Source organism: Cervus elaphus, chromosome 9, assembly GCF_910594005.1.
Source record: "Cervus elaphus chromosome 9, mCerEla1.1, whole genome shotgun sequence".
NCBI classification, from domain to species: Eukaryota; Metazoa; Chordata; class Mammalia; order Artiodactyla; family Cervidae; genus Cervus; species Cervus elaphus.
In genome coordinates, this window is record NC_057823.1 from 15376912 (window position 1) to 15391172 (window position 14261).

The window sequence follows — 14261 nt, forward strand, 5'->3', positions numbered from 1 at the left end:
TTCTGGTCTCCTAGGAGCATTTTTGGCTCCTCCGAATTCTCTATCCCCTGGCTGGGGGGAGTTCCGGTAACCGTCGGTAGGAACGGAGGCGCGAGGGCTGAGAGTGTTACTCTAAAAACTACCCTGTGTTTCCAAGCTGGAAGCTGCCGGAAGCTGCGATTCCCGCAGCGGAAGAGGCGCGACTTCTGACTCGCTATGTCCGCGAACAATATGTCGGACCCACGGAGGCCCAACAAAGTGCTGAGGTGAGGCTCTTAGTTGTCATGGTGTTAAAACAAGAAAAAAAATTCAGCTGTAAATTTTAACGATATAATTGGCTTTACCAAATGAATCATAAATTGCTATATACATCCCATATAGCAAGTAGAGGGGAGCGCTAAAGAGCTATAGAAAGGAAAAGGTTATTTAAAGGCAGGACAAGGAAGTCATAAACAGAAAAAAGGACGATTTCAGATTAGACTAGTTTCCTTTTGGGGAGAAAAGGGTCTTGATAGGTGGGGGTTACCCCATTTTCCTTTTGAAGGATGGAGACGGGAGAGAATCCATGTGACAGACTGCCTCATTGGTGCTGACCAGAAAATTCCTGACTGACCGATTAAGAGCATTTCTGGAGAAAGTTGAAGCTTCTGTTAGGTTAGATGTTAAGCCCCGATTTGGTGGCTTGGCCAAGTACAAATTTTTGGACCTGTGGTATTCTTTTTAACAATCTTCTCTCTCTTCCCTCCTCCCCTCTCCCAATCAGACTGTCTGAGAGATGTGATCAAAACTTAAGGCATGAGCGCCACTCTCAGCTGCTACTCTGAGGTTCTCTCAGTTTTTGTTGTTCTTTTGCATGCTATCCATAGTTAACCCCTGTGATAGTCACAGGTCCTTGCTGGCTTCAGGTTCACAGTCTCTGAGTTGGTTATTCTCTTGTTACTTTTCTGATGTTCTAGTCATGGGGAGATCTTTTGCTTGATGATTAGTGACTGTGATTAAGCATTTAAAGCTTTTGAGAGAATACAGTGCATTCAGTTCAGTTGCTCAGTCATATCCAACCCTTTGTGACCTTATGGATTGCAGCACACCAGGCTTCCCTGTCCATCACCAACTCCCAGAGCTTGCTCACACTCATGTCCATCCAGTCGGTGATGTCATCCAACTATCTCATCCCTGTCATCCCCTTCTCCTCCTGCCTTCAGTCTTTCCCAACATCAGGGTCTTTTCCAATGAGTCAGTTCTTCGCATCAGGTGGCCAAAGTATTGGAGTTTCAGCTTTAGCATCAGTCCTTCCAATCAATATTCAGGACTGATTTCCTTTAGGATGGACTGGTTGGATCTCCTTGCAGTCCAAGGGGCCCTCAAGAGTCTTCTCCAACACCAGCGTTCAAAAGCATCAGTTCTTTGGTCCTCAGCTTTCTTTATAGTCCAACTCACATCCATACATGACTACTGGAGAAATCATAGCTTTGACTAGAAGTAAACCATTACTTTGCCGGACCTTTGTTGGCAAAGTAATGTCTTTGCTTTTTCATATGCTGCCTAATGCAGTGTACTAAGGAGGTTATTATGATTATAATATGCAGGATAATTAGCAATGTTTGGAGTGCACTTTGGAGCCATGCTCTCCAGGATTGAAACCAGGCAAAATCAAATACATGAAAGAGAGTTCCCACTGGGACTTTCCTGGTGGTACGCTGGTTAGGACTTGGTGCTTCCAGTGCAGTGAGCAAGGCTTTAATCCCTGGTTTAGAAAAAAAAGAAAAGAAAATTCGCCTTGAGGGAGTCACCTTCTTACGCAAGCTGGCTTGCTCAGTGATCTTTTGTAACTGAGTTTCAGCTTCCCCAGAAGGGGTAATCCAGTGTAGCAGGTGGTATTGACCACAGCATGGACACGCCTTGCTCAGCTAAAAGATAAACAAGGACTGTGTGTTAGTCGCTCAGTTGTGTCTGACTCTGTGACCCCATGGTCTATCCATGGAATTCTCAAGGCAAGAATACTGGAATGGGTTGCCATTCTCATCTACAGGGGATCTTCCCGACCCAGGAATTGAACTGGGTCTCCTGTGTTGCAGGCAGATTCGTTACTGTCTGAGCTACAAGGTAAGCCCCTCATCAAGGGCTGTTCTGTTACAAAAGAACAACTTTGGCCAGAGAATCTAAGGATCTTTCTTGGGCTGATGGCCTTGCCAAAGGACACGAATCCTGAGTCACGAAATCCTCATCATTCTTTTTAAGTTCATGATGTAAATCCAGGGGACTTGACCAATGAGGTGTCTTAGTTCCCTTGTGGAAAGTTAGGAGCCCAGTTCAATAACCTAAGAGGCATTGCCCTCTGTGCACTGGCTATCTAGGCATTCAGAGGCTGAAGGAGAATGATAACCATTATGAACAAAGACAGACCCTATGGGGGCATAGACCATTTCCATTAGCGGGGTACTGTTAATGGATTCATTCACAGGGATTACTGCATTTACCCATTCAAGCCAGATGTCAGTCAGGTTTTCATTACATTTGGGAATAGCTGAAATTCCCAGCCTGAAATAATGTGTTGCTCCAAACACCTTGCAAAGATAGGTGCAGTTGGTGAGATCTCTTAGTGAGTAGGGGCAGATCTGATCTAGATTATCACGAGAATGTGGGGGTGCAAGTGCAGTGAGATTTACTAGTTAATTGTGTCTAATTGAGTATGTATGGTTATGACGGGAGAAAGGCAAAAACAAGGTATAGGTTGTTCTGGCTGTGAAAGTTGAATTGCATAAGAAACTTTTAGCGGGTTTGATTGTCGTTTCCTGTGACATTGAGAATAGAAGAAAAACTGGTCACAAGCAGGACCAGGAGGTCTCTAGCATCATGGATAGATTGGAATTTTTTTGTTTTGTTTTTGGCTGTGCAGTGTGGCATGCGAGATTCTAGTTCCCCGGCCAGGGATTGAACCCACTGCTCCCTGCAGTGGTAGCGCAGAGTCTTAACCACTGGACTGCCAGGGAAGTCTCAGATTGGAATTTTTAAATTTTATTTATTTATTTATTTAAGACTGTGCCGGATCTTTGTTGCTGTGTGGGCTTTTCTCTAATTGCTGCAAGTGGGGGGCTTCTCTTGGTTGCAGTGCAAGGGCTTTTCATTGCAGTGACTTCTGTTGTGGAGCACAGGCTCTAGGCATGCGGACTTCAGTAGTTGGGGTTCCTAGGCTCTAGAGCCCAGGCTCATTAATTGTGGTCCACAGGCTTAGCTGCTCTGCAGCATGTGGAGATCTTCCTGGATCAAGGATTGGACCTGTGTGCCCCGCATTGGCAGGCGGATTCTTTACCACTGAGCCACCAGGGAAGCCCCCAGATTGGAATATTTAATGACAAATCCAGCGGTCTGAAAGCATACTTTCCTCAGCAATGGCCTGGGTGATAAGGGTGAGAACATCATCTTTCCAGGTGAAAACCAGAGTAAAAAAAGAAAAAGGAAGAAGGGTTTCAGTCTAGTTAACGTATGGTCTTGATCCGGTGTCTGGCACAGAAGCAGTCCACCTTGACGGCAACTACTTCTCTTCCTCATCAGTTTGATTCAGAGGTCTCCAGCGTCTGTTTAGGACTAGATGTCTGATGGAGCTTTCCTTAGCTATGAAATGTGTACCAAAGGCTCTGCGCCTTCTCATTTTGTGGTCTTTGTCAGTGGTCAGGAGCACTTGGTAAGGTCCCTTCCCATGGGGCTTGAGGGCTGTCTTCCTCTGATGATGTCTTCATAATACTCAGTCAGCAGGCTCCAGTGTGTGACCAACAGGATCCTTTGAGTTGGGATCTGGGAAGGCTTCTTTCTTAAACCTGTTAATGATAGCATAAGACATGAAAGACTTACAGTAGCTGGTCCTATTAATGTTAGATAGCAAGGGATCAGCAGAAAGTTGTATACCAATGGACATTGGTCTACTGGTGACTGTTCCATGTGGAGTGAGTGTATGTTTTCAGAGAGGGTACTGGGAACAGTTGTCATGGCCAGAGGCAATACCTTAGGCCAAGGGAGTTCAGTAGTTTAAGCAGTTTAGAGGTTTTCGAGGATCCCATTAGTTCTTTCTACCTTGCCTGATGATAAGTAAAAAGGAGAGTGATAATTCCAAGGAGTCTGCAAGGTTTTCATTAAGGCTTTTAGGATTTGCCCACTGAAGTGGTTGCCTCAGTCCCTGAAGATTGTGGGAGGTAGACCCTGAGTTGGAACCACATCTTCTAACAGTTTCCTTGCCGTTGTGAGGGCATTAGCCTTGTGACAAGGGAAGACTTCAACCCATTAGGAAAGCATGTGTAGAGTAACAAGAACATATTGATAACCCTTACTGGGTGGCAGTTGGATAAAGTCCAGCTGTAGGTGCTCAGAAGGTCCAGAGAGGGGAGGTCTGAGGCCTCTGGGAACACGATAGTTTTTCCAGGATTATAGACTTGACAGGTCAAACATTGGTGTAAACTGCTTTTGTAATTTTGTCTCCCCACCCATGTCTATTTGTCATTTGAGTCATCTTAAAATGCACTGTGATGGGTGAAGGAATGCAAAAACTGAAAAACGAGATTTGTCAAGGAGCTGGGAAGAACCACGTGGCCATCTTGGGTTTCCCATAGCCCTGAATGTTTATCTAATTTACAACTATTGTTTGCCCATCTTAATTTCTCTGTTCAGGAACAGACTGATGTTACAAGGACATCAAGATGGCCAGGGTCTGGCAATGAGGGGTCATGTTTTGCTGAGGCAGAATGGTCTTCATCCATCTGTGCCATAATACTTATTTATTTTTTACTGCTCTGTAAGCCAGAACTTAGTTCCCCAACCAGGGATTGAACCCAGGTCACCACAAGGAAAGTGCCGAGTCTTAACCACTGGGCTGCCAGGGAATTCTCAGTGCCATGATATTTATAGACTCTTGCTGCTGTCTTTGCATGAAGCTCAACTAGGGCATTTCCTGAACTCTGGTTCAGTCTTTTAAGTGTGAGTCTCAACTTTAATGACAGGTAATTTCTTACCTTCAGGAAGTAAGACAGTAGTTTACTTGTTGCCTTAAAAAATTTTTTTTTTTTTAATTTATATTTTTGGCTGCCCGGGATCCTGTGCGCAGGCTTCCTCTAGTTGCGATGAGCAGAGGTTGCTCTCTGGTTGCTGCGCTCAGGTTCTCATTGTGGCGGCTTCTCTTGTTGCGGAACACAGGCTCTAGAGTGTGGGCTTAGTTGCCCCACAGCATGTGGGATCTTCCAGGACCAGGGATCTAACCCATGTTCCCTGCATTGGCAGGACCATGTGGGAAGTCCCTGTTGCCCATTTTTGATGGGGGCCCGAGAGGACTTCAGAAAACCCCTTTGTTTCCATAACATCTCCAAATCATGGATGATCCCAAAGGCATACTGATTCTTGGTATAAATATTAACAGTTTATTATCTGATAATTGCCAGGCTCTGGTAAGGGTATGGAACTCTGCTTGTTGGGCCGCTTTCAAGTATGGGAAGTTTCCTTTTCAAGTAATTCATAATGGTTAGTAATAGCATTATCAGTTTGGGAACAAGGTGTCCCTTTTTCATTTTCATTTTAGAGTATGGGCCATCAGCAAACAAGATTATATCAGGATGTTCTTACCTGACAGTTAAGGGGCTCATCTTTGTCAGTAGGGGTAGTGATGTAGCAAGTTAAAGGTGTTGCAACATTTAAGATGTTGCATAAGTGGAGGAAGCAAAAGGATCTCATAGAAGGTTAATCTGCTGGTAGAGAAATGTTGAGTCAATTCAGAGTTAAGAAGACTGGTTTTTTTGTTTGCCTTTTTAATACATTTAGGAGACCAGGAGATGCCCCCTCTGCATATATTTATTTATTTATTTACTTACTTATTTATTTGGCTACTCCAGGTCTTAGTTGCAGCATACAGGATCTTTTAGTTTTGGCATGTGGGATCTAATTCCCTGACTAAGGATTGAACCCAGGCTGCTTGCAGTGGACCCACAGAGTCGTAGCCACTGGATCACCAGAGAAGTTCCAAGAGTTAAGAAGACTTTGGACAGCATGAGGAGTCTGTGAATAAATGCTGTTACCTCAGACTAGATCAGCTGAAGCTTCTACTAACTTTGTAGTTGCAGCTGTAACCCAAGACAGTTGGTATAGGCACTGGCAACTGAATCCAGTTACATGCTGTGATAAGAAACAGGCTAGGTTTATTGCTATGCTCTTGTGTGAGCATTCCCAGGGCTTGGTTATTTCTTTCATGCACAAATAAAGGGAAAGGTCTTGAATAATTAGGTAGGTCTAGGGCTGGTGGTTCTTACAGCACCTGTTTTAGTCTTCAGAAAAGCCTACTTATGTTTATCTTCCCTGGAAAGGAGCTGAGGGACTAGAAGTGTAGTGAGGTCATTGGGTGGGGAAATGAATACAGAGAAATTAGGCGCCCGTAGTCGACAGGGGCCAATCAAGCCTAGAAATCCACATAGCTCTCGCTTAGTTGTAGGCCTAGGAAATTCTTGGATTAGCCTGATCCTTGTTGGAGATGGCTGGCTTCCTTCAGCACTAGGTAATGAACATTACCTACAGATAATTGTAATTTTCCCTTGGAGAGTTTATGTTCCTTTTGTCAACTGAAATAATCAATAAGCAACCTATAATAAGAATTTTATCTAAGCCAAACGGAAGCCCATGGCCCAGGAAACACAGATTCATAAGCACTTGAATTGTATTTTGCTGGACTACAGTATGGCAGAGGCTTATTCAGGCAAAAACTGCAGTTACATAACTTGTTTGTCAAGAATTATAATTGGAACTTCCCTGGTGGTCCAGTGGTTAAGACTGTGCTTCCACTGCAGGGGGCAAGGGTTCTTCTATCCCTGGTCAGGGAAGTTCTGCACGCCTGCAGGTATGGTCAAAAAAAAAAAAAAGGAATATAATAGAGCTGGCAAGATATAAGAGTGCTTGTTAGGCAAGGATTCGTTGGGGTTTGAAGTGACTGTATAGTTACAAGGGGAGATGTTGAGACCATAAGGTTGCAGTTAGCAGCTGCTAGCAGATACTGTCTTGAGAATAGCTGGTGGTGTGGTTAAATTTGATACAGTTCAGAAAATTCAAGTCCTCATTGATGCATTAACGTGGCCACCCGGCTCCATTTGGATGCCTGAAGCACAGTTCTGTCTTGTCCGAACAAAGAACAAACATCAGACACAACCGGGACATTGCTTCAAGGTTTCAAGAGACAGATTAGCACATACACAGCAAGACAGCATGACCTTAGAGAACGGAAGGGAACCTCATATTCAAAGGAATTGGTATATTGGTATTGTGGGAATAAGGTGAAAGAACATTTATCCCCTCTTCAAAAGTGGACATTCTGCACAGTCTGATAACTGCATTTCTTTCTTTTTTTTTTTTTTTGGTCTGTTTAATGATTAAAGCAGATGTCTGTTTGAGAGGCCACAAGATGGTCTGTTCTAATGAGCATAAAGTTTAAGCCGAGTCATGTCTTAGCTGGAAATACTCTCCATACCACAGTATGTGACAAGTTCTTCTATCACTTTCAAGCAGATAAATGAAATCTTTTATGGATGCCTCTTTGGTTACTGAGCACAGCAAGCAGTCATCCACCTGTTGTGAAAGAGCTCATTTCCTGGGGACTGGTGGGTCCTTATCTTGAAGGAGCACTTGAGAGAAGTCAGAAGGGGCCTCAGTGAACCCTTGAGGCATGAGTGTCCAGGCTTACTGCTGATTGTTCCAAGTTAAGGCAGACGGACATCAGCTGTTGGAATCTATAGGGATACTGCAAAAGGCTGAAAAAGATCCACAACAGTGTTTTGAGCTTGCTGGAGTTTATGACAAAATGGTGTTCCAGGTTTGGGACATCTGGGAAGAGGGGAATAACTTGCTAATAACCCTTAAGTACTGGTTGTTGTTTAGTTGCTTAGTCTGGTCCAACTCCTTGTGACCCCATGGACTGTAGCTTGCTAGACCTTTCTGTCCATGGGGCTTCCCAGACAAGAATACTGGCTGCTAAGTCGCCTCAGCCGTGTCCGACTCTGTGTGACCCATAGACGGCAGCCCACCAGGTTCCCCCGTCCTTGGGATTCTCCAGGCAAGAACACTGGAGTGGGTTGCCATTTCCTTCTCCAATGCGTGAAAGTGAAGTCGCTCAGTCGTGTCTGACTTGTAGTGACCCCATGGACTGCAGCCCACCAGGCTCCCCTGTCCATGGGATTTTCCAGGCAAGAGTACTGGAGTGGGTTGCCATTGCCTTCTCCAGGGGATCCTCCTGACCGAGGGATTGAACCTGTGTCTCCTGCATTGCAGATGGATTCTTTACTGCTGAGCCTGCAGAAGCTCCTGAGGGAAGGGATAAATCAGGAGACTAGGACTGACACATACACACTGCTGTGTATACAACACATAACCAAGAAGGACCTACTTTGTAGCCCAGGAAATTCTACTCAGTGCTCTGTAAAGACCTATATGGGAAACGAATCGAGAAGAGAGTGGCTATGTGAGCACGTGTAACTGATTCACTTTGCTGTACACCTGAAATAACACAGCATTGTAAATCAACAATACTCCCAATAAAAATTAAAAAACAAAAGAAACCTTCCCCTGGGGCTGGAGTGGGGGGAAGCTCTTAAGTTATGGACAAATCACCATCCTCACCCATTAGGTTTCCAGATTGGCAGGATCTGCATGTTGTGGTGGCTACTATCAGGCAGGCCTAATTACCCCTGGGACATTAGGTCTTCTGTTGTGGGTGTGCGGCTTCGTGTGGCTTTAGGCTTCAGAGGATATTTGATGTAACTGAGGGAGAGGTTTAGTTATGTGTGTCTGAATCTTTATAAACTCTGTATTTTTTTTTATTCTTCCAATGTCAATGTTAGAAATAATACACAGGGGATTTCCCTGGTGGTCCAGGATTTTGATTCCTGGTCCAGGAAGATCCTGAATGCCGCAGGGCGACTAAGCCCGTGCACTGCGACTACCAAGCTGGAGCTCTAGAGCCTGCGCTCTGCAACAAGAGAAGCCACCGAAGCTAGAGAGTAGTCCCGGCTTTCCGCAACTAGAGAAAGCCCGTGCGCAGCAATGAAGATCTGGTGCAGCCCAAAATAAAGAAAGAAATAACCCAGAGATTTTGAGACACCTCAATTAAATTCAGGGACTTTTGTTGGAATTCTTTCTCCTTTCTGTCAAGGACGGATTGTAAGAACATAAAAAATCTGGTTCAGGTTGGTCAGGAAATTTTAAGGTAGAGTCCCCATTGGAAACAAAATGTCTTAGCCCTTTTAAGTTAGAAAGGAGAGCTCTACCTAAATAGATTGACTGGGGCTATGTCATTGCAAAAAAGAATGTTTTTCAGTCAGGAGTCCCAGAGTCATTTGTACAGGTTGAGGTAGAAATTCTCTCTGAACTTTTGTTAGATTTTTCCCATTAGGAAACCTTTTTCACTCTGAGGGAGTTGTCATCTTAAGGGAATGGGGGTGAAAACATAGCTCCAGACTGCACGGAGATCAAACCAGTCAATCCTAAAGGAAATCAACCCTGAATATTCATTGGAAGGACTGTTGCTGAAGCTCCATTCCTTTGGCCACCTGATGAGAATAGCCAATTCATTGGAAAAGACCCTGATGCTGGGAAAGATTGAAGGCAAAAGGAGAAGGGGGTGGCAGAGGATGGGATGGTTAGAGAGCAACACCGACTCAACGGACATGAATTTGAGTAAACTGGACGATAGCGAAGGACAGGCGAGCTGGCATGCTGCAGCCCATGAGGTCACAGAGAGTCAGACACGACTGAGTGACTGAACAACAACAACATCTCAGGAAGACATGTGAGAGTCTCAGCACATAGCCTGGCTGGGAGGGACCAAAGGAAGGCGTACAATCTTGAGAATTCCTGCTGAAGAGGGAACAAGAGGTGTGAGGCAGGTGCATTCAGAGATAAGCTCTGACAGAGTCACAGAACTGAACAGCAACAATAAGTATCAACGAGAATTTGGCAAGGTTTCCCATTAGATTTAATTTTATTTTCCCTTTGGCTGTTTAAGGGGATTATAGATAACAGCTTACCAGAGAATCCCTCAGAATACTGAGGAGATAGATGAAGTTGAAGATGAACTCAAGTTGAAGAATTTGCATAAGACCTTTGAGGACAATCTTTTTTTTTTTTTTTTTTTTGAGGACAATCTTTTTTCCAGTGTCCCAGTTGATTACATTTGAGACAGTGGTCCTTGGGCCAGCGTTTTGATGGTGGACCCTTGCTGCTGCTGCTGCTAAGTCACTTCAGTCATGTCTGACTCTCTGTGATCCCATAGACAGCAACCCACCAGGCTCCCCCGTCCCTGGGATTCTCCAGGCAAGAACACTGGAGTGGGTTGCCATTTCCTTCTCCAGTTTGTGAAAGTGAAAAGTGAAAGTGAAGTTGCTCAGTCGTGTCCCACTCTTAGCGACCCCATGGACTGCAGCCTACCAGGCTCCTCCATCCATAGCATTTTCCAGGCAAGAGTACTGGAGTGGGGTGCCATTGCTTTCTCTGGGTGGACCCCTAGGAGGGCATTATTTTAGCTCTCTGGCCTTGGAGCTGTTGTGACTGTAAGACCAACAACTTGGGGAGTTTTTGCTTGTGTCTTACTCTAAGGTCGTTTCAAAGTGCTCAGCTGTGGTCACTGGCTCCATCAGCCTGGTGGTCTCCTATCCCCTTTTCTGTATGTTTATCAATCCACTAATCTCAGGAGGTAATCTACTTGCAAACAGGGCCACTAGAGCAGGTTAGGTGACTATCATATGGAACCGAAACACCATAGGAGGAGGGCTTCCAAGCATGCCTTAAAGTTGGCCAGATTCATCTTTCTTTGTTTCACATGTTTGAATAATAGACCAGTCAGTAGGGGTAGGGAAGATTCTAGGAACGGTTTATAAAAGGTCTGTTGCTTTTTTTAAAAAAATTTTATTTATTTATGGTTGTGTTGGGTCTTTGTTGCTTTGTGCAGGCTTTCACTAGTTGCAGTGAGCAGGGGCTACTCTTTTCGGACTTCTCGTTTCGATGGCTTCCCTTGTTGCGGAGCACAGGCTCTAGTCATATGGGCTTCAGTAGTTGCAGCACGCAGGCTCGGTAGTTGCAGCTCATAGGCTCTAGAGTTCAGGCTCAGAGGTTGTGGTACACAGGCTTAGTTGCTCCACAGCACGTGGAATCTTCCCAGACCAAAGACGGAACCTGTGTTCTTTGCATTGACAGGTGGGTTCTTACCCACTGTGCCATCAGGGAAGTACAGTTGCTGTTTTGCAAGCTTTGTCTGGTTGAGGACTTTTTTTTTTTTTTTTTAATTTTTTTGGCTATGCCCCATGGAAGGAAGGATCTTAGTTCCCCAACCAGGGATAGAACCCGAAACCCCTGCAGTGGAAGCTTGAAGACTTAAACCACTGGACCGCCAGGGAAGTCCTGAAACCCTCACTTTCAAGGGCAGTCTTGTCTCAGGGAAACCTTCCCCATGACAGCCATTGTAATTCTAGGTAGTTTTTAGTCATACTTTGCCATTTTTGTAGATATTTACAGCTTCTGAATTATAGTTCTTGGTCATAAAAATAAGCAAGTGTGCCAACGGGTAGACTTGTTAAAGGGCATGGTGGGGTCAGAGATGCTCCCATCTCTCTTGGCTGGCCTTTATCTACACAAAGACAGACAGACATGAACACTGTAACACTCCAGCCATAACCAGTTACTGTGGCCTGTCCAAGAAAAAGGCCCTGTGCACACCATCACTGACTGCCTACATGGAACCTGGCGCTGGAGAAAGGCTTGAACCAGGAGCAGACCCTACATGGCGACTGTGGACTGATTCCAAACAAATTGGGAACTGCAGACCAACCAAACCACCAGCACGTCCCAACAAGGAATCTGGGAACAGAACCAAGGGCCTGGGGTTTCTAATCAAATGAGGAACTGTAGTCAGAACCGCCAGCAACTCCCAACATGGAACTAGTGATTTCAGACAAATGGGGAACTGACTGGAAAGCCAGTTAGGTCGGGAGCATGACACAAAGAGAGCAGAGATGAGAACTGAGAGGAACTTACCACGGCCTCCAGATAATAGTGAGAAAGACAGTGAACTCGGAAGGGGATTCACGGGCACGCCGCCTCGGGTTTCTTCTTGTCCCTGAATGTCAGAGGTTCACTTTGGACCCTGTTGCTGCCACCAAATCACTTGAAAAACAAAATTCACCTGAGTAAATTTTAAAGGTCTAATTGGCTTTATTGAAGGATTCATGAATCTGGCAACATCTTGTCTAACAAGTAGAGGGGAGCATTAAAGAGCTATAGAAACGGAAAGGTTTTTAAAGGTAGGACAAAAGAGTCATAAGCAGAAAAAAGGATGATTACAATGTCAGAGACTACATTTCTGGAGGAGGCTGACGCTCCATTCAGGCTAGGAAGTGAGCCCCAGTTTAGTGGCATAGCCTAGCATAAATGACTCCATTTTGAACCTGTGGTTTTATTTTTAACAATGGGGATGGGTCTCAGATTGTGGGTTGGAGGCCCAGGGAAGCATCTGCCTGTCCTAGGGGCAGAAGTCGAGTGCCCCTGACCCTGCCGCAGGTACAAGCCCCCACCGAGTGAGTGTAACCCAGCCCTGGATGATCCGACACCAGACTACATGAACCTGCTTGGCATGATCTTCAGCATGTGCGGCCTCATGCTCAAGGTGGGCAGGGCTGTTTCTTTCCCCATATTTCTGCCTGACAGTGGGGAGCCTTGGATTCAGAATAAAGCAGGGCCGGCACTGAAGGGGGCAGGGCTGGGGTGATGCTAAGTGGAGAAAGCCAGAGCTGTCGTGAAGCCAGAGGTCCGGGTCAGGGTAGGCACATTGGAGGTTGGTCTGAGGCTTTAAGGCAACTTGGTGGGGTCCTTAGGGTGATGGGGGATGTCAAGGGCCAGGCTTCTTAGGCCTGAGGGGACATGGTGGGGTCAGAGATGCAGTTTAGGGAGTAGGACCAGAACGTGGGTACCTGCAGTTAACTTTGGGAGCCTGAGACTGAGGGACTCCTGGGGATCAAGGTTGGAGCTGCACCAGGTGAAACGGATTAGAATGAGTAGGGGAATGGCTCATTGGGGTGCCTTTCACTGGACCTAACCCACCCGTCCACCCACCTCTCCCAGCTGAAGTGGTGTGCTTGGGTCGCTGTCTACTGCTCCTTCATCAGCTTTGCCAACTCCCGGAGCTCTGAGGACACGAAGCAGATGATGAGTAGCTTCATGTGAGGCTGGGTCTGGGGAGGGAGGGACTCCTGGGGGAGGGGAGGGAGCGCCCCCACCGCCTCCACCCCCACCTCTCCACCCTGGACTGACATCTCTCTCCCATCTCAGGCTGTCCATCTCTGCCGTGGTGATGTCATATCTGCAGAACCCTCAGCCCATGACGCCCCCCTGGTGATGTCAGCCTAGAGGGGTCGTGTTCTGGGCCTCTCTAGCCACCTTGCCCTAGGCCTCACCTGTGGCTGCTCAGCCTCCTGCCGTCAGCTGCAGTGCTGGGCTTCCCTGGGCGAGGCAGTCTCTGGGCCTGCAGCTGGACGGAGGGAACCTGGCCCTAACCGTGGGATCCCACGGCTGCTGGAGCAGAGAGGAATCCCCTGGGCCTACCCCCCTCCATCCCCACCTTCTTTTCCTACCCTTCCTACTCCCAGGGGAGACGCTGTCTGTGTTTCTAGGTGTACCCACTCATTTTCTTGTTGAAACCCATTAATAAAGTTTTGCATTTGGGCTGTTCTCTGTGACCCCTCTCTCCTATGCATGGTGGCTGCTTGTCCTAATAGAGGGAAGGGCTCCACCTTCCCACTCAGTCAGGACTGGGATGGGGCCCGAGTCTGGAGCCTTTTGGTTAGTTCATTTGCTTATTTCGCAAGACTCATGCCTCAAGCGAGCTTCCAGAGACTGAACCGTGATCTCTGCCCTCTGACAATTCAGCAGATAGCTCTGCTGATCTAAGGAATCTGGGCTTTGGTTTTCTCAGATGAGTGAGGGTAATGTCAGCACACCGGATGGACTGGTAGGGACTGGGGAAGGTAGGAAGTTCCCTACCTGTCAGGTTCTCACTGCTCACCAGAGGACACTGGTATCTCTTGAACAAGAATGGATGTCTCCCCTCCCCAGCAGTGTAAGGGTAATTCCTTTATTTAACGTCTCAATCCATAGGACAAAACAGATCCCCCATTAACCTCTGCTCCTAGCCAAGCTAGGTCCTTTGCAAACCATAGCGCTGAAGCCCTGATGGAATATCCTAGAATCCTAGGCAATACTCTACCTCCAAGGCAAACTCA

The 14261-nt window shown here is 46.3% G+C and overlaps 1 protein-coding gene across 1 annotated transcript; it reads left to right on the forward strand.

The window, feature by feature from the left end:
- Positions 1–91: 91 nt before the first annotated feature.
- Positions 92–13710, forward strand: WDR83OS (WD repeat domain 83 opposite strand). The gene is made up of 4 exons (XM_043911374.1): positions 92–245; positions 12544–12649; positions 13105–13202; positions 13312–13710. The coding sequence occupies exons 1-4, from the start codon at positions 196–198 to the stop codon at positions 13376–13378; spliced, it is 321 nt and encodes a 106-aa protein (XP_043767309.1). The 5' UTR covers positions 92–195; the 3' UTR covers positions 13379–13710.
- The last annotated feature ends 551 nt before the right edge of the window (positions 13711–14261 follow it).

Excerpts from the sequence above, each read along its gene's own strand:
- WDR83OS (XM_043911374.1), top strand. The coding sequence starts at position 196 with ATGTCCGCGAACAATATGTCGGACCCACGGAGGCCCAACAAAGTGCTG. Across the intron at positions 246-12,543 it reads AGGCCCAACAAAGTGCTGAG|GTACAAGCCCCCACCGAGTG; the intron begins GTGAGGCTCTTA and ends ACCCTGCCGCAG. Across the intron at positions 12,650-13,104 it reads TGTGCGGCCTCATGCTCAAG|CTGAAGTGGTGTGCTTGGGT; the intron begins GTGGGCAGGGCT and ends CACCTCTCCCAG.